Genomic DNA, 18,699 nt, shown 5'->3' with positions numbered 1-18,699 from the left:
ACTCTAGTTCGGCGATATCGTCGTCGTCGTCGTCATCGTCGGCGTCGACGTCGACGTTGGAGGCGACGGCGTCGGCGCCGGGCGTTCGGCGCTCCGGCGGCTCCGGAGGCGTCGGCCGCTTGACTGCGTTATCAGTAGTGGTGCCGTCGTCCGCGCGAGCAGGTGGAGGCCTTCGTCACAATATAGCTGCTCGACGACCTGGTAAGCCTTGTTTTGACTGGATCCCCTCCCCCTTTTTTTTTTGCGAGCCCCGCGCATCGACCGGGCGGACGACGCGAGATTCGCACCGCGATTTTTCCATCCCTTCTCCGTGGCATCCTCCGCGGGTGGCGGCAGCCTCTCGTTGACGGTCGATCGTGGGCTGATAAAACGTAGAATGGAATTTTCGCCGAGATTCAAATAGAACGCCAGTGGAAGGGGAAAGCGGAAAGCAGCGGAAAGGGAGGAAGAATAGGATTTCAGGGGGGGAAGGAGCGTGACGTCTTATGTTTAATAAATTTATATTTCGGGAAACGGCGCTCGTATTTCCCGATTTAACGATGCATCTTGCCGATAATCAACGGAGACGTGACTCGATTTATCAACAGAAATATATCCGAGCGATGTGTCTTCAGATATACGATCCCGCGTCTAAGTACATAGCAGACGCAAATTAATTCGGCGAAAGATGGAGGCAATTATCGCGCGCGCGAGGGTGTCCAAATAATGAGAGAGATGCGGAATATTCGACAATTAATCAAATAGCTTAAATATTATTTGCCTACGTCGAATTTACATGCCCCCTTTTCAAATTCTTTTCTGCATTTGAATGATTTTGCCGGTCGACGAATTGAAATTTACATCTCTTTTCAAAAAGAAAACCATTATAATTCTGGCATATAATAAATGGCATTTGCCGAGGAAAATTCTATACCACGCTTCAGATATTCTGCGGGGTTAAAACTTTGTAAACAAATACGGGATGTGGTTCGCGAGCGTTGGCGGAAGGTTAATTGGTCAGCTCCGGTTAGGACTATGTTTAGCGACAATCTTCTATAGGAGATGGTGATCTTCTATTTTTATCGCCCTGTCGTTTCCTTCCGCGGATTATTCTCCTCTCTATTTTAGGTAAAAACGGTATGACATCCCCACGGTCGTTTTCGGTTCGATTAGCACCCCTCTGCGCAACCCTCGGTTTCGCTAAGTATCTCGTGGGGTACCGAGATCCTTTCCAAAACCTTCGCAATTAATTTCGTCGACTCGCGCGCGGTCCAGAGCGCCGGGCGTCCGGAATAACAGATGGTTTCTCTTTCTTTCTCTTTCGGCAAGCCGTTTCGCACGGTTGACCTAATGACGACGCGATAATTGCACTCGACACACTCGGCGGCGCGGCGCGAAGCATATTTGCCGTGTCCATCGAGTGCCCGGGACGGCAAACATTTGCCGAACGTACAACGGCACGGTTCTCCCGCTTTCACGTCGTTGGAGATCCAAATTGCACCTACGAAATAAAAAATCGCGCCTGAATTACGCGCGTCAACATCATCTTCGCAAACCGGCACCCTTCGCACCCTCGCGACGTACAATATGCGTTCAACCTTTCCGGCGGACGTTGGGGTGGGAATCCATTTCGCACGCTGCGATCTCTCCCTCTTTCTCTCCCGCCCTTGCCCGGTTAATGGTTGTCTCGGCGCGTCGGATTCCTGTAATTATTAATGATCTCTATTAATTAGGGTGAGGCGGGGCTGTTTGAGTCGGTTGAAGAAAAAAATCGGACGAAGCACGTTCAAGAGACAGGGAGGAGCTTTTTGGCTTTTCGTCTTGAAAATTTGGTATCCGATTTTCTTTCCTTTAACCGACTCGAACAGCCCCTCGCGCTCACCCTGTCGAGGATATTTATGGATTCAATCAACTCGGTCTCGCGACTCGAGACGCCGCCGCGTCGCGGCCCTCGATTTCGAGACGCGCGCCCGCGTGCTCCCATTTGCTGGGGCACACTGTTGCTTCGTGTGCCCTTATCTCGCGACTGAATTCTATTCTCAATTCTCGAGCGTTTCGACGGGTTTCCGACGCGACTCTCCTCGAGGTATTGAGAGCAGCCCGCCCCCCTGGAAAAACAATAGAGCGATCGCCGCGGGCGGCGGGTTGTTCCGCGTTCCGCCACGTGTTGGGGCGGGTCAGAAGTTCACCGCCGAGCTCCGAGCTCTCGCGACAGCGTCTCCTACGCGCGCATCTGCTCGTTGTATTACGTCTCAAAACGTATGTAAACACATAAATTTTCGGTCCGTCCGTCGACGAGCTAGCAGCCTCTCGCGAACGCGTGGGTCGGAGAAAAGAGGGTGAGAGAGAGAGAGAGAGAGAGAGAGAGAGAGAGAGAGAGATACGCATCGAGCGAAACGCTCCGTGCGTAAAAAGCGCGCGCGGGCACGCGCGGCCCGAATTCGACGGCAGGAGAACGCCCGATCGATTCCGGGCGATTCGTCTCGTTTCTCGCTCGCGCGCTCGCGCGCGAAAGTCGCCGGAGCTCTTTCAGCCACCCCACCGTGCGCGACGGGGGTGGTGGCACACGTCGCGTCCCCATCGTCCCCTCTTCCCCCCCGAAACCCTTCGTCGCTCGCTCTTTCTCCTCGCGCGGGGGGATTTAGCGACCCCCGACCACGGTCCCGCGACGTACGCGACGGAATTCAACCCCCACGGTGAAATCCGCGTTTCCGTTTTCCTTTTGCAGAGGGTCCTCACCCCCGGCGTAAAATGGGAACGTAAGAGGGCGGCATAACAGGGCCTTGAACACCTCCACCCTCTCAAGCCCCCCAACTTCAACGCAACATATTCGCCCTCCCCCGCCGCCCACACCGCGGCTTAGCGGGCAACGACCAATGAGCACGCTCGGGACAAGTACAAACTGACTGAGCAGTGGGGGAGGCGGGAGGAGAAGGATATCGCGATCGAGATCGTGATAGATCGATCTATGTCGCTTGGGCGATCGATGGTATGAATGATGGAGTCGCAGGCGCGCGTGGGCGCCGCCTAACCGTCGCGATTCACGGATCGATGTAACGCTCGCTGCGTTCCGCAGGCGAAGACAATCGTAGTTGTTTAGGTAGCCACCGAATTAAGACATAAGTAGATACATAGATATATGTACATGTAAGAGCATATATATATATATATATACACACAGATTATATATACATTTAAAAGTATTGATAAAAAAAAGAAAGAATCACAATCTCTATATCATTTGTTGAGCGTCGATCATTGTACATTATATATATTGACCTATTGATCGCCGGATCGATCAAGTATATCTATATTGTATATCGAGTAACACGAGTACCTTGAGCGGGCAATAACCGAAAGATCGGAGAACGCAAGTGGGATCAAAAAGATTCGACGATTATACCTATATATTGAACTCGAGATAGACGCCGGAGGTCCGGAGAGATCTCGGGAGATTTAATGTTCCGACGATATTGGAAGGTCCACGCGAGTCCGAGGGAGGCTGCACGAGATCCCACACACGTACGACGACGAGGCGGCAATCGGGTGAGCTTTGTAATCCCAAGCGTCCGAGAGAAGAAAGATTTTATGAATTTAAGGATATAGATTCTCTACAGGGAATGAAATAAATTTGAAGAAAGAAAAAAAATATATATATATTATATATGTAGTAGTGTTCTCTCTTAAGAGAAGAATTCAAGTTTCTAAGGAGACCAGTTGGCGATATCGGAGCGATATAAACGTTGCGAGAAAGTTTCGAAAATTTCGAAGGTGGAATGACGTCTCAGCTTTGGAAACCAAAGGATCTCGCGATGGTCGTCGCCTAAAAACGCCGTTGCGCGAGCTCGCGAAATCCCGCAAGAATGAATCTCGAGGTGGAGTTGATCGCGGGGGTCATCAAAGGCGGCCCGCCCCCCGCTCATCTGCCGGCGCCGAGGCTCATCAAGATATTCATCGCCGGCGAGAGGGACGGTAAGTCTGGATTGCGCGTCTCGGAATTTCCGCGAATCTCGTGATGAACGGGATAAACGCGCGTCTTGCTGAACGTTCGCAATTCTCTTCGGGCTTGATAGGATCTATACCGGATTGCCCGTGTATATCTCGTTATATTCCGTATAATAAGCGGAATTCAATCTCGGTAACGTCACGCGCACGTGAGGCAACACGTAGGCGTAGAGAAATTGCGAATAAATAGATAGAGTAGAGAGAGAGAGAGAGAGAGAGAGAGAGTTTCTAATTAACGCGGAATTAAATTCGGCAATTTTGCCGGCTAGACTTCCCGGAGGAGCGCAAACAGCTGCTGGAGGTGGTCGGGCCGGAGCTGCAATCAATTTACGACGATATGGGAATCGAGGTCAGTGCAAAGCAATTTACATTTACTTTGACGTTCAAATCCGCTCGCCCAATATCGAGCTCGCGGGATTATGTCGCTTCGCCCTGCCGCAGGTGCTCCTGGTGGACATGCAGTACGGGTCCGGCGACGACCCGGACGTCGATCCGCACCTGGCGGAATACTTTCTGGAGGAGATAAGCGCGTCCCACCGACATTCCAGGGGATGCTTTCTCCTGGTAAGGAAACGCTACGCGGTTACGGCGTTATATATCGATCGGCGCTACATTTATCTTTCATATTGCCGCGTGGAATTAAGAATTATGTATATGCGACGGTCTGGCATGCGTGTCTCGCTAAAGTATTCCACCGGGGGTGCTCTGACCACACCGACGATTATGCGTTATACCGCCCGTATCGCGCTCTCGACGCGCTCGCGTAGCTTCATTTCACGCCGCGTGTATTTCTCTCGCCATTCTCAGTCGCGTCGAGCATCGCTTTCTTTTCTTACTCTTCTTCTACACACTTCCGGTACACGCTCGAGATGCAGAGAAGTGACTCGTTTCTCCATTTGTTATCCTTTTCAGCTGTTGACGGGAACAAATTATACCGTAGGGTGGGTACCGACGGAATTGAAAGAGGCTACCTACCGAACGCTTCTCGCGCACTGCGCTCTTCTTAAAGATCATTACGAGCACAATGGGCACTCTTATGTTTTGAATGCAAATAGGTAACGCTGATATGTTTAGATGAAATTTTTCCTCCTATACTTTCCTCCCTTTCCTCACCGTATCTCCGTTTTTCTTGAGTCATCATAAGTTGCGTGTGAACAGCGTGCAGACCGCTCGGCGGGAATGGCAAATTGATCAAGAGCTGAATCTGCGCCAGCTGCTGAGGACCGCCGCGGAACGCGCGATCGCGGAGGAGCCGGAGAACCAGGATTTGAAATACGTCCTGAAGAGTACGGCGGAACGACAGCTGGACTACGGCCTAAGTGAGTAGATAAGTTATTTGCCGATAATCTCTGAGATATTAGAATTGTCCGCGAACGAGGCGATTCTAAGCCGCTGATATTCCGGCATATTATTCCGTGTATATATATAATATATTGTGGACACTTTTTTTCATATATTTTTAAAAGATCGTAAATAAATAACCGAACGCGCCGATCGGGATCGACCGCCACTCTGACGCCTGTCAATATTTGCAACTCTCGCGCGACGGCACGCCGCGCCGCGGTGGCATGTCATATTTCACGACTGAAATTGTGGACTTATCGAGCTTTCTCCTCCAAAAATAGAAGATCCTGACCTTCTAGGTCAAGTATCGTGTGCCGTTTAAATTATTCTCCGTCAAACGTTCGCGACGACTGTTCGCGAAGGAGAGCTCGCACACTTATTGCGTTTCGCGTTGTAAGAGGCTTTTACGTGGAAGCTTGGAAATTGAAGCCGCTTTGTGCCACGTCTAATGTCGCGGTAATTCGTTTTCCAGCCAGAAAATTTAATTGGTGCTCGAGCTATATTTTTAGTCGTCCCGCTGATTAAGAATTTATTACCAATCTTTCATCATGTAGCGATCAAAATCTCGATACGAGAAATTATTTTATCTCTGAATTCTCTTAGATGCAATAAAAGGATTTTAAAACGGACTTTAAAGACTTTTTATATGTATTTATTGCTAGCCAAATATATAGATATACACATGTGGATATACAGATTATAGATATAAGTGCGGTGCGGCATGTGTACAGAAGAGAGAGCGCTAATAATTCATATATCGGTATATAATCGTTGGAATTAACGTTCTTATCAGATCTAGATCAGCAGGGCTTGGGAATAATGGCCGTGATTCGCGAGTGGACGAACGACGATGCATCAAGGTGTACGGCGGCCGAGGGACTCAAGTCCCGTATCCAGGCTACCTTACCCCATGAAAATGTTCTGAGTTTTTACGTGGAGCACCGTAACGGCGGTATCGATGCCGACTATGACGCTCACGACGAATATCTTGGGAAGTTTCGGGACTTGATATTGGACAGGGTTCAGCAACTGGTGAACGCATCCGTCGAGGCTGATCCGGAAATTAAAAGTCGCAAGAAAATGGTTCAGGAAGTCTACGCTGAGAGTATGGCGCATTTCGCTCTTCTTCGAGAATTACCGTTGGCCGACGAGGCCGACGAGGCCGTGGAGCGAGTTAAACAACTTATCCTTGCAGGTTTCTTGCATTCTTTACATATACAGGATGGTACAACAGCGTAAGAATGTGTTGTACGATTGAATCGTGTGTAAATCTTCAGGCAAGGAGCAGAAGCACGGGCCGATTCTAATCTATGGACCCAAATCCTCTGGAAAATCCTCTATCCTTGCGCGCGTCTACCGAGATTCGCCCGACTGGCTTTCGACGCCGACGCTTCGTGTCGTCCGACTGTGCACTTCGACACCTCGATCCGCCTATAGCCTGGAGCTCCTCCGCATCCTCTGCCAGCACGTCGGCTTTCTTTGCGGTGATAACGACGGTAATCTACCACGAGATGCCTCCTTCGACCCACTCTACCTCAACAATTGGTTCAGTCTCATTATACGCCGCTTAGAGGAACATCCCCTCTCGGACCAATTAATTATTCTTCTCGACGATCTTCATCGTTTTCATCCGCTCGAGTGTGATATCGTCGCCGCCCTGTCTTGGCTACCGTTCACTCTTCCTCCTGGTGTTCACTTTGTCGTCACTTCCGCGTTCCCGCCCGAGAAAATGCGCCTCACGCCAATTCAAAAGGAACATCTACGTAGCCCCGACATTCTCGTTGATCTCTCTGGACGCGTGTGCGCGACGTCAGGCGTCGACGTGGTTTTTGAGCGTTTGGAGGAGCTCGTCGGACTCGATGCAGCTAATCGGATTGCCTCGATTCTCGCTTGCACCGAGTACGGCTTGTCGGAGACAGAAATACTCGAATTAATTATGCCTACCGGAGGAGAGGGACCTTTGCTTTTGAAGGAGAGTCAATTTAACTTTGCGACCTGGTGCTTGGTCAGGAGGACGCTTGCACCGTGGCTCAAAGTAAGTAGATTATAGGATCGATATGGATAGTCGCTTTAACGCCACATTTATCCTTACATTTTCGTATTATTAAATTATTATTTTACAAAATATTATTTCAGGTACGAGTGATGAGCGGTCGATTAATGTTTTCCTGGCGCGGCCAATGTCGCGAAGTCGCACTCAGAAAGTATCTCTCCAATCAAGACGTTTCTCGCGGTTACCACGCGGAGTTGGCCGGACTTTTCTTCTCCGAGGACGCCGACGATAATTCCGACAAATCACCGGAGAATCCAGCTTCTTCGCCTCCCATCAAGGAAACGCCGTTTCAAACACAAACGCCGCAAACGCAGGATATCACGTACACACTTCGACACGTCGAAGAAGCGTGGTTACATCTTCTGCGCGCTTCCGACGTTGACAAACTGAAGAAACTCGCCGTCTGCGCGTTCGACTTTCTTCTTGCGAGTGCCCAGACGATCTCCGTGAGCTATCTACGATGCGTCCTCGAACATGCCAGACGATATCTCCTCGAGCGCGACTTGGAACTCGTGTATTATGCCGTGAGAAAATCCAGCGATGTCCTTACCAGAGATCCTCTTCAGCTCGCTGCGCAGCTCATCTGCTGGTTAAGGCCGGTCGCCGAGGACGGCGGTGACCTCGTAAGTTTTTTTTTTAATTTTTTTATTTTAATAAGGAGATTATTGGAGACTATTGATAAATTGGAAAGGCTTACTCGGTCTCTCTTTATCAAGGTCAGTAGAATGGTCATGGCGGCTATGGCTTGGTGCGACGGTTACACCGCGCCTTTGCTCGTGCCCTTGAACGGATGGCTACAACCGCCCCTGCCACTGCAGATCCGGGCGATTACATGTCCTCAGGGAGTTAAATTGATCGAAGCGGCACCGTCTGGTCAGCATGTGGTCGTCGTGCCACCGCAGGGGGATGCTCAGCTATGGCACGTGATGTCCGGTCAGCTTGTTCATACATTCAAAGGTAAAGAGAAAAGTATAGTTATAATCAAACTGCATTATACCTAACACACAATATTATTTCCTTCTCTATTCCGGATTTCCCGAGTATGTTTTTATTAATGATCATAAATAATTTTTTTTTTGTACCAGGACACTCCAGTCCAATCTCGTGTTTAGCCGTCACCCATCAATCGCAGTATCTTCTGACCGGCTCCGAGGACACCTCCATTATCGTCTGGGACATGAAGGATCTCGTTATGAAACGCCGAATTTGCGAGCATATCGCACCGATCCTCACTTTAACTACGGCGCTAAACAACTCCGTTATCGTGAGCGGTGGTGAAGATTCCAGAATTATCGCTACGAGCCTGCTCACTGGCGAAGTCCTGATGAAGGTTGACCATCATCGAGGTCCCGTCACCACTATTCGAGTCGATTCCGCTGGAGAAGTCTTGGTTTCTGGTTCAGTCGACGGAACTGTGTGTCTTTGGTCTTTGGAAAGCTTTAGTCTTCTCAACAGTATTGCTCTACCTTCTCCGGTAGTCATGCTGGATGTGTCTGCAGATTCAGTCTTTCTTCTAGCCGCTTGCGAAGATCAGAAGCTCTATCTAAGATCCTTGGCAACAGGCACGGAGATCCACACGCTTAGGGGGCATCAAGGACCAGTTAAGAGTCTCTGTCTGGCGAAAGATTGTAGAAGAGCTATCGCTGGCGGTGTCGAAGGCAGAGTATCCGTATTTGATATGCATAGTGGAAAATTGATCAGGACTCTGCCCGCTAATCCATCGGCAAACGTTACTTCGGTTAAGGTAATTAAACGCAAAATCGCGGTATTTTCAACATTAATTTTTTCTCTTTAATTTTTATCTTTAAATTTCAATACGTCTTTCTTGTTATCTCTATTTAAATCACGCTATTTCTGTTTTTATTTTTTGCAGGTGACTGAGAAAGATGATTTTCTGATAACTGGCGGAGGTGGTCGCGTGACGTACTGGAGCTTCCGCGGTGAAGAACCACCGCCGAAACCGCAGAAACCCGGGAAACAGGATACTCTGCAACCCCATACCGCACCGATATCCTGCTTGGATATCTCTAGGGATGGCGCTATGGCGGTCACCGGTGGTGTCGATTCTTTAGTCAATTTATGGCAGCTCAACACTCACGAATTGTTATCCACCCTGGAAGGGCATATCGCCAGCATCACTTGCATTGCATTTTCCGCGTCAGGACTCTTTGTCGCATCTGGTACAGGCTTTTATAAAATATTCTTTTTTTCTGCGATGCGATCTATTTGCTGTTAACGTATTTGGATTAAGCGCGTAAATTCTTTAGGATCCGAGGACAAGACAGTACGCGTGTGGGGTTTAACTTTGGGACTTGTCGTGGCTACGTTCAGGCACCAGGCGCCGGTAACTGCTGTTACCGCTATGCTGGATGGAAGAAGAGTGGTCAGTTCAGACCGTGCTGGCTCTATCAGGGTCTGGGCAGCAGACAGTGGTACGTTAATTCAGTCTGTTTGCGGACCTGGACGATGTTTCGCCGTTGCGTCCGACATGAGGTGAGGAAACAAGATTCGTAGCAAATTGTACGAACTATTCTGTACCAAATATTCTTTATCGGGCTCTCCCATTCACTCTTCGCGCTTCAGATACGCGGTATGCGGATCTGGCGATAACCAGGTGCGCATAATCAGTCTGGGCGCCGGGCCCGAAGAGAAGCATCAGGTGTCACACTCGCAGGACATCACGTGTCTGGTAGCAACGCCGGATTCCCAGTACCTGATCACCGGCTCCCGCGATATGAGCCTGAAAGTATGGCAACTGGCCGGCGGTAAACTCTCCCAAGTATTGGTCGGTCACACCGACCATGTGACTTGCGTAGCAGTCGCGGTGGTCGACAAGTCTATAGTGGTTTCCGGATCCAGGGACGCCAATTTGATCGTCTGGGATATCAACACCGGTGCCGACTTGCATACTCTCGTGGGCCATCTGGGCTACGTGACCTGCGTGCGTCTCTCCGGCGACGGAATTCTGGCTGCTTCCGGAAGCGAGGACAAGAGCCTAATCGTCTGGGATACCAAAAAGGGCGCTCCGCTCAGTTCCATCATGCTACACGTACCGGTTTTAGGAGTTGAAATGTCTACCGATTGCTCAAGGATGGCAGTACATTTATTGGAGCACAAGTGTATGCCTATTCTATGCCTGCATAATACTCCCGCGCAATACGTTAAATTGCCGTCATACGTGGCGCCGCGAGACCTGAGACCACCAGGACCAAAGCGACCCGCCAAGAGGTTGTTGAAAAAAGAGGTGTCTTTAGATACTTATACATGGCAGCGAAAATACGGGCATCTTACATCAGGTTATCCTTTTTTATATAATTCTAATTATTGGAAATCGTAATCGATCTTTTAACCATGTTTTTGTAAGTTATAAATAAGGATTTAGCTTAACATTTCTTGCATTTATCTTCAGGTATCGTAGTCTCAACTATCGAGGAACGATTGAAACGTCGTTTTAGCGTGAGCGCGTCGATGGAAGAGATCAGTCAAGCAGGTTTAGCCGGTTCTCAACCTGGTCTAGGTCCTGAGCAGGCCGCTTTAGCACAATCTCAACATTTTGATCAATTGGAGGCACTTTGGAACAAGCAATCGCCGCCGCCAAGACCACGTGGCCTAGTCCGGACGTTAACGAAACAAAGCTCGCTTCAGGCTACCCGAATATCCGACTCTGAAGAAGAAGGTAAGCGCATACGATATTGTGTTTTATTATCTAGTTTGCTCAAGCAAATGCTTATTTTCCATAATAAAGCGTACAAGGCAAAGTTAAGAACAGTGGGATATTATATTGCAGATATACCGGATTAAATGGCAGAATATTTTCTATCGACAACTTTCGATAGATTGTCGAATATATTTAAGTTACAAAATGTCCTTCCGTGTCATTCGATGCAATAAATAAAGATATACCAGAGATAATAGACTAGAAGAAAATGCATAATTTGTTTCATTATTTTTGCAGTTCCATAGTTTACCTATATAATACCTTATATACTTTATATTTCATTATATTATTTACTGTCCGCGCGCGCGTTATTAAAATTTACAATATTTTATACAATATCAATATCAGTTATGCAAAGCTATACATAAATAATAATTATATTTATTCCATCCGCTTTCTAATTACGCGTGTGCATCAGTTTGGTAATATTTCATAACAATTTTCCACGCTTTCGGTGCCATGAAACCTTCGGGAGGATCTTCGCCATTTTTTGCCAAATCTAACATATAGACATAATATTTTTATAAATCTTGTGTAGAAATACAAAAGATAAATAATTTTATATTATTCGAACTAACGGATAAGAAAAATGAAAACAGAATAGAAACTTACTGCGCATTTTGGTACCGGAAATGAAAATAAAATCTTGTTGTCGTTCGGCTTCGAAGAAAGACATTTTCTTCGCTTTCATGTCGTAAGCAGCTACTCTAAAAGGAATAATTTCGAGCTCCCGCAAACCTGGCGCCAGTGAAAGAACGCGCGCGCCGTGAGTAGCATCGTAGAGATTGCCGTCTGCCGTGGCGGATTTATCAGGATGAGGGACGCCGGCAGGATCTCGTCCGACAATATAGAAATTTGCTCCTGCGATCATACGAGCTTTGGCGTGCCATTGTACCTAATGGATACAAATTAGCGGCTCAATATTTTTCAAGTTGGGTATTAATAATCTTTACATATTTCAAGTATCGCACGTAACGCATCGTTTAACAAAATGTTAGGAAGAAATGTACTTCTGTGGGGCCGGCGTAGCACATAGGGCTAGGAAAGATAGCGAGTATAGTATCCTCGTGCAAGACACCCTCCTCGAGGACAGCCTCGTGCTGCTGTATTCTGACCGATAGGGGAACGTCGTCATCTTTAGTCCACCCACCTAAGGGATGAAGAAGAAGAACTGGTTTCTCGTAGCCATACCCTTCGAGACGTTTCCTGGTATCCTGAGATACAACGAGATGTATAAGTAACGAACGAGCATTTGCCGTTTGCGCGGAAAATTTCGCACAGCGTACCGTCAGCACCGACCTGCATTAGCAACGCGTGTCCGTTGTGTATTGGATTTCGCAGTTGGAAAGCAAACACCGCGTCGGCGCCAATCTCCCGACGCTTGATCCTGATCTCGTTAGGCGTCAGTCTGTAATGGTCCAGCCCATCGTTCCACTTAATCCTTTCGAGCACTTCCAAATCCCCGCCGACCAACCAGTCACCAGAGTCTCGGATTAATTTGACGTAAGGATGCCCGGGATTATTTGTGCCGAACTGACGGCAGCAACGTTCTTCCTTGCGATGGAGATAAAATTCGGGATTGCGTAAAACGGCGAGATCTTTGTCCCGATATCTGAGGACGAGCGCAGCCGCGTCGAAACAGCGCTCTTTATCAGCGGTGCTCACGGCAAGAACAATGGGAATCGATTGGTTGATTGGGACACCGTTTTCATACAATAGGCAATTGAAATGCTGCACCTATTAAAACAAAAAAAAATGTATTTAATATATGGGAATCGTTATACTTTATATATGTGATACTTTTTACATAAGTTTGTAAGCTATGCGTAGAACAGGTTTAAACTTACTTGAAGATACTCGGTCTCCCTCATAAATCCTTTCAACGGCGCCGCCCATCCTTCAGCGAGAACTTGCAACCATTGCACATCTATCTTGCCAATTTCCAAAGTTGGAAGAGTTTTCATTTCTTTCCGGACATCGTCCAATCTATCCTCCTTCACGAATAATTCCAGATAAGGTTGCTCAAGTTCGCATATCTTGGGTATAATTTGTTTGCGCTGAAGAAAGTTAACGACGACATCGGTGGATTGTCGAACAGTCGCGTTCTCCGTGTTGACGATGAGGTCGGGCTCGGTAGGTACATCATAATTTTGATCGATACCGGTGAAACCCTTAATAATACCCTGACGTGCTTTCCTATAGAGCCCTTTGACGTCGCGGGCCTCGCAGATCTGGAGGGACGCGTCGACGAATATCTCGTAGAAGGGCAGATTGGCGTTTTCGTGAATTTCCCGTGCTATTTTACGGTCCTCCGCGAACGGCGACACGAAGCTGCAGAGGGCAACAATGCCGGCATCCGCGAAGAGTCTCGCAACCTCGGCAACACGACGTACATTCTCCTCGCGATCTTCTTTGCTGAAGCCGAGATTACGGTTCAGACCAGTGCGCATGTTGTCACCGTCCAAGCTGTACGCGGGAATTCCCTGTTTCCAGAAATAATAATATCGTATATAAATGCCGTAAATGTAGAGCCAACGATGAGTCCGAGAGTGATCGTGTCGTAAGTGTATATACCTGAGAGACGAGATATTCCTCAAGCTGAAAGGAGATGGAGGTCTTCCCGGCACCAGAAAGCCCCGTCATCCACAATGTGCATCCGCGAAATCCTCGAACGGACCCGATCGCTTGTCCCCGTTTCATTCTGGATACGTGATGCGCTTGAGCCAACACGTTGGTCGCTGTTCTCTGCATCTGCGATCGAAAATACGTCCCCCATCGTCATTTATATTCTTCGAATACTTTCTTCAATGCACAGCAATTTTTTATCTCGATGTACATCACCTCTTTCGGGGAATCCGAAATCTCCAGAACCGGTCGTGCAAAAATGCCCATTTCTTAAAGATTTTCTCCGTCGTGCTTGTTACGCAATAACTTGTAATGATAACGTATTTTTTTTTTTTTTTTTTTTACTATTTTGCAGTATTATTTTTATACGAGTACATATGTGTACACTGATCAAACGTAATGATCCTCGTATAAGTATAGATATAAATTAACGGGAGACACGGTAGGTTTGAAACGCGCGACAGACGGCAGAAAACTGATCTCTCGTGTACGAAACGTAAGATGCTGCTGGAAGCGAGAAAGTATAAGAAGGAAAGTCACTTTCATCGGTATATATTCCGGGGGACAACAATTCCGGGACACGCTTAAGAGGCTGTATAACGCCGTGTAAATACAGCGCGGCTATGCGTCAACATGTATTATACTTTTATCTCGGTTTCTCAGGTCAGGATTCCGTTAAATCTAACGGAACTGTACATCGTAAATCGTGACGACGTTTACCGAGATGAAGAAAAAAGAAAAACTATTGTTTGAACTTATTTTTTATCGCGAGAGCAAAAACAAATGAGAAAGATTATAGATTTTCAAGTCTATATATTTTATAAATAAATGTACAGCAAAGAGCGCGTATAAAGTATAAAAAGTATAAAGGAGAAAAATAAACAAAAAAGATGATCGACGTGTGGCATTTCTTACACGAGACACTGTCTTTGACAACAAATCGAATTTTCAAAATATGTGTGTATATACAATTTAATATTCCATTTCTAGTTAACACAACTGACCTTCAATTGTATTAATTGAGCAATTTCGTGCGTTACTTTCAATAAATAATATGGCACTTCGATGTAAAATTGAATTTGAAACGGTCGTCTGTTAAATTAGCAAAACATTTTTATTTACATTTGCGCCGTACATTATAATTGATCGATTGATTTTACAACTGGCGAGAGATTCCCGGACTTCTTTTTTTCTACTTTCTCTCCGCGGTAACTTTCCAATTTATTGCCGGTCAACATTAAATGGGAAATGCTCAGTACATACACGCAACACGCAAGTCACGTTGCGTTGCGCGCGTGGATCGCGCATGTGCGCGGCGCGGGTCCCCCCTTCCGCTTCCTTTAAAATCCCAATCGATCACAGTTTTAACGTACGCTTTTCGTCAATCGAAATTTCCGTTAGAAATTTCGTACGGAACAAATGAATCGATCGGGCGAGGAATATAATCGCGTCTTCGGTGCTCGGCAAACGACGAAATTCGACTCTGAAACTTGAAAACTTCTCGCAACGCGCCAACCGAGAAGTTTCCCGCGCATGTGTGCGTATGTCACGTGTCCTTGCCCAAAAGTTTTCTCGCGGGCCTCGATTCGAATTGTAGCGCTTTTCAAATCTACCGCGTGCCAAGTGAGTTGCGCAATTCGATTGTTCGATCTTTGTATACGTGGCTCTCGTCCGCGAGATTCCGATATCTCGTCGGCGCCCGTAACGTCCTACGCGTCGTTGCACTCCTGTCGCTACACCCGTAATAGCAGTCGCATATGTGAGCTGTCCTTACTACTTATCAGCTGTGTCACGTTGCGATTTGCGATTAGTCTATTCTGTTACTTACAATAGGAGGGTTCATCGCTGAAATGGCTTTTCTTTCGCTCGGCGCGATTATTATCGGTTGCGCCTCAGTGATACTGTTCGCAATGAGAAGATACTTTTCGCCTCGAGGGACGAAGTTGCCGAAGTTACCGGAGACCTGGTGGACGCCCGGCACCGAGAGCTCTGTCAACAATGATATCAGACCGTTCAAAGTTACCTTCACCGAAGAGGTATGCAAATTAGACAAGTTTAGATTGTATTATTTGTCGTAAATGCCGCATACTGCGTTTTTATTTGAAATAAAATATAAGCCAATTTAACCAGACATTGGAGGAGATGAAAAGTAGATGATAAATGCGAATTATATAGCGGCTATGAATGATTAACACGATTTGGAAGTCAGATGGAGGAATTCAATTCATTTTATCGACGATTTGAAAACCTAATCGGCTTAGGCTGCTTTCCGATATTCGCACTGCAAGTACCGACTATCTTTAGTTTACGTAACGTACGCATCAATTGATTTTCAGTACTGATACCGTAGCTGATAGTGAATATCGGAACGCGCAGCCTGTTTGAAGAAACGGCACGTGCAAATTGACGAACGGTCGAAAAGATAAAATGCATCGTTTTGCAGGTCGTAAAGGATTTGAAATATCGATTAAATCATACTAGACCTCTGACCCCGCCGTTAAAGGACGTTGCCTGGACTTACGGCACTAACACCGACGCCCTGCGCAAATTTCTAGATCACTGGTCGGACAATTATAATTTCGAGGAACGTGAGAGATATATAAATCAGTATTCACATTTCAAAACGAATATCCAAGGTGGGTGTACGAGCCGGCAAACTTTTTCTGTAAATATGGGGCCAGATAATAAATATTTTATTTTATTATATGCAACCGCTTGTACATATAACAAAGATTTCAGAGTATAATGCTGTTATTAACAAGGGACTTTCAGGATATTATATATTATAATTTTTTTATATTTTCTATTTATAAAATTTTATATATCTATTTAAATAAAATAGAATCGAATAGAATGCGGAGTTAATAAGTTCTCGGACAAATAAGTACGCGAATTTATTTCTGGTCAGAGAACGAAATTTAATTCTATTTATAACAACCGATAAGGGGTATCAATATCAAAGTTAATTAATCGAGTGTTCTCATTGGATCATTTTATTTCTTAATATTGAATTATAGAGGCTGTCATATATATAAATATGTGTTCTATATTTATTGCAGGATTAGATATTCACTTCGTCCATGCGAAACCAAGTACTACCGAGGGAAAACGCGTTTTGCCATTGTTAATTGTACATGGATGGCCCGGCTCCATAATGGAATTTTACAAGATCGTTCCATTCCTGACCTCACCAAAACCCGAGTACGATTTTATATTTGAGGTGGTAGCACCTTCGCTGCCTGGATTTGGTTTCTCCAGCGCAGCCACAATACCTGAACTTTCGGCTCTTCACATGAGTGTGGTTTTGAAGAATCTCATGTTGAGGCTCGGTCACGATAAGTATTACGTTCAAGGCGGCGATTGGGGTGCCACCGTCATTGACACTATGTCATGTTTATATCCGCAACAGTAAGTTTATTCTCTAAAGTTTTATCAGTTAAACCTAATGTGGCGCTTAGCATTAAAGACACAAAACAATCGTATGTTGCATGTTATGCAAATCGTAGCGTCTTGGGTATGCATTCCAACTTTTGCAAAGTACTCAATAAGTGGACTCTCCTGAAATCAGCGTTCCTTCCTTCTTTCTTGCCTTGGGCGAAAACTAAAAAAGCTCCTGGTTTCGGCCTCCTGGCAGAGACCGGATATTATCATATCCAAGCTACAAAGCCAGATACAGTTGGTACGCGACATATCACATAATTATGCAAAAAGACTTAATTAGGCCCGTATTCTGAACGCACTTTTATCGATAAGATATGTGCACATTTATCGATAAGAGTGCGTTCAGAATACACGGGCCTTAGCGCTTATAATCGATCGTTATTATAAATTGAATATAAGAAGATTTTTGCGCACGCCGAACGAGCGAAAATCCAATATCTTCGGAGCGTCGTGTGTTTCAGGGGTCGGTCTGAACGACTCGCCTGCTGGTTTGGCAGCGTATATCATCGAGAAATTTTCAACCGGCACAAATCCGTCTTACAAAAAGAGGGCAGATGGTGGATTTCTGGAGAAGTTTACGTATGACGAGTTGATCGACAACCTGATGATCTATTGGGTATCGAATAGCATGACTACAGCCATGAGAATATACGCTGAACTGTATACCAAGTCGAACAGGTCCTTGTCGGCACTCCTGGAATCGTGCGTAATTTGTCATCGCGAGTTGCTATTGTATTATTGCAGCGTGACAAGCCACAAATATCAAGCGTCATTTTCTTTGCAGAACCCCGATAAAGGTTCCCAGCGCTTGCGCGCAGTTTCCCCACGAAATCATGGAGCAAAATCCAAGTGAATTGAGAAAACGATTCGTGAATCTTTTGCGCGCTACCAAAATGCCTCGAGGTGGCCATTTCGCGGCATTCGAAGAACCCGAATTACTCGCAGACGATATATGGGACTCTGTCGACGAGATGGAGAAGTGGAACAAGAAGCACAGGGAAACAGTAATTCACGAACGAGAAAAGAGCGAACTGTAATTCGTAAACTGAAAGAGCGTAAACGTGTGTGTCATTCAAGGACGAAATGAATTGCGAGAAAATGTTTATTTTTAACTTTTATAAAGATTTTCCAGTATGCTTATACATAAGAGCAATATATGTATATTTTATATTCATTATTGTTGAAAGGGTGTGTTCTCGAAAGGGATTCTCAACTTTTTATTTTGGATAAGTTTAAGATACGTTTTAACAATGTTTCGTTGCACAAACGTTAGAAATGTATATTGAGAGAAATATATATATATACATATTATTATGCGAGATAAATTTTTCTAAGTGACGTGCGCATCAATTTGGGCTTCTGCGGAAAATTTATAAGAAGACGTAACATGAAACAAATTTATGATCCTCTGCTCTCCTCTTCTCCGCTATTTCATTTCCAACGTTCACCGACCAAAGAATCGAGTGCTTCATTTTTCCCATTCGTCTTTTTCGCGCGAAAAATCTTGCGGTTGGTACCTCGATCTTCGCGTTTA

General features: G+C 46.1%; 3 protein-coding genes across 4 annotated transcripts; 2 read left to right on the top strand and 1 right to left on the bottom strand.

Moving 5' to 3' along the window:
* Positions 1-39: 39 nt before the first annotated feature.
* Positions 40-11,308, top strand: LOC143901771 (protein qui-1). The gene is made up of 16 exons (XM_077414312.1): positions 40-201; positions 2,708-3,951; positions 4,254-4,333; positions 4,426-4,548; positions 4,897-5,039; positions 5,143-5,303; positions 6,122-6,523; positions 6,606-7,363; positions 7,465-8,004; positions 8,098-8,338; positions 8,467-9,125; positions 9,255-9,561; positions 9,649-9,874; positions 9,965-10,677; positions 10,791-11,057; positions 11,169-11,308. Exons 2-16 carry the CDS (start codon positions 3,843-3,845, stop codon positions 11,180-11,182), a joined length of 4,743 nt encoding a protein of 1,580 aa, XP_077270438.1. The 5' UTR covers positions 40-201; positions 2,708-3,842; the 3' UTR covers positions 11,183-11,308.
* Positions 11,067-15,690, bottom strand: LOC143901777 (bifunctional 3'-phosphoadenosine 5'-phosphosulfate synthase-like). 2 transcript variants are annotated; one of them, XM_077414323.1, is made up of 8 exons: positions 15,553-15,690; positions 13,941-14,030; positions 13,674-13,850; positions 12,947-13,582; positions 12,399-12,836; positions 12,110-12,313; positions 11,712-11,994; positions 11,067-11,598 (listed from the first exon to the last, which is right to left on the bottom strand). In XM_077414323.1, the coding sequence occupies exons 2-8, from the start codon at positions 13,989-13,991 to the stop codon at positions 11,501-11,503; spliced, it is 1,887 nt and encodes a 628-aa protein (XP_077270449.1). In that variant the 5' UTR covers positions 13,992-14,030; positions 15,553-15,690; the 3' UTR covers positions 11,067-11,500. The 2 variants fall into 2 exon arrangements, with proteins under 2 accessions (XP_077270449.1, XP_077270450.1); XM_077414324.1 differs by lacking the exon at positions 13,941-14,030 and having other exon boundaries at positions 15,553-15,686.
* On the top strand, positions 15,575-18,476 carry LOC143901783 (juvenile hormone epoxide hydrolase 2-like). The gene is made up of 6 exons (XM_077414338.1): positions 15,575-15,760; positions 16,168-16,360; positions 16,784-17,132; positions 17,231-17,403; positions 17,627-17,867; positions 17,950-18,476. The coding sequence occupies exons 1-6, from the start codon at positions 15,575-15,577 to the stop codon at positions 18,200-18,202; spliced, it is 1,395 nt and encodes a 464-aa protein (XP_077270464.1). The 3' UTR covers positions 18,203-18,476.
* Positions 18,477-18,699: the final 223 nt, after the last annotated feature.

Source organism: Temnothorax americanus, unplaced genomic scaffold (assembly GCF_048541705.1).
Source record: "Temnothorax americanus isolate GAGA-0224 unplaced genomic scaffold, ASM4854170v1 Scaffold36, whole genome shotgun sequence".
Classification (NCBI taxonomy): Eukaryota; Metazoa; Arthropoda; class Insecta; order Hymenoptera; family Formicidae; genus Temnothorax; species Temnothorax americanus.
This window is presented reverse-complemented; position numbering and strand designations above follow the sequence as displayed.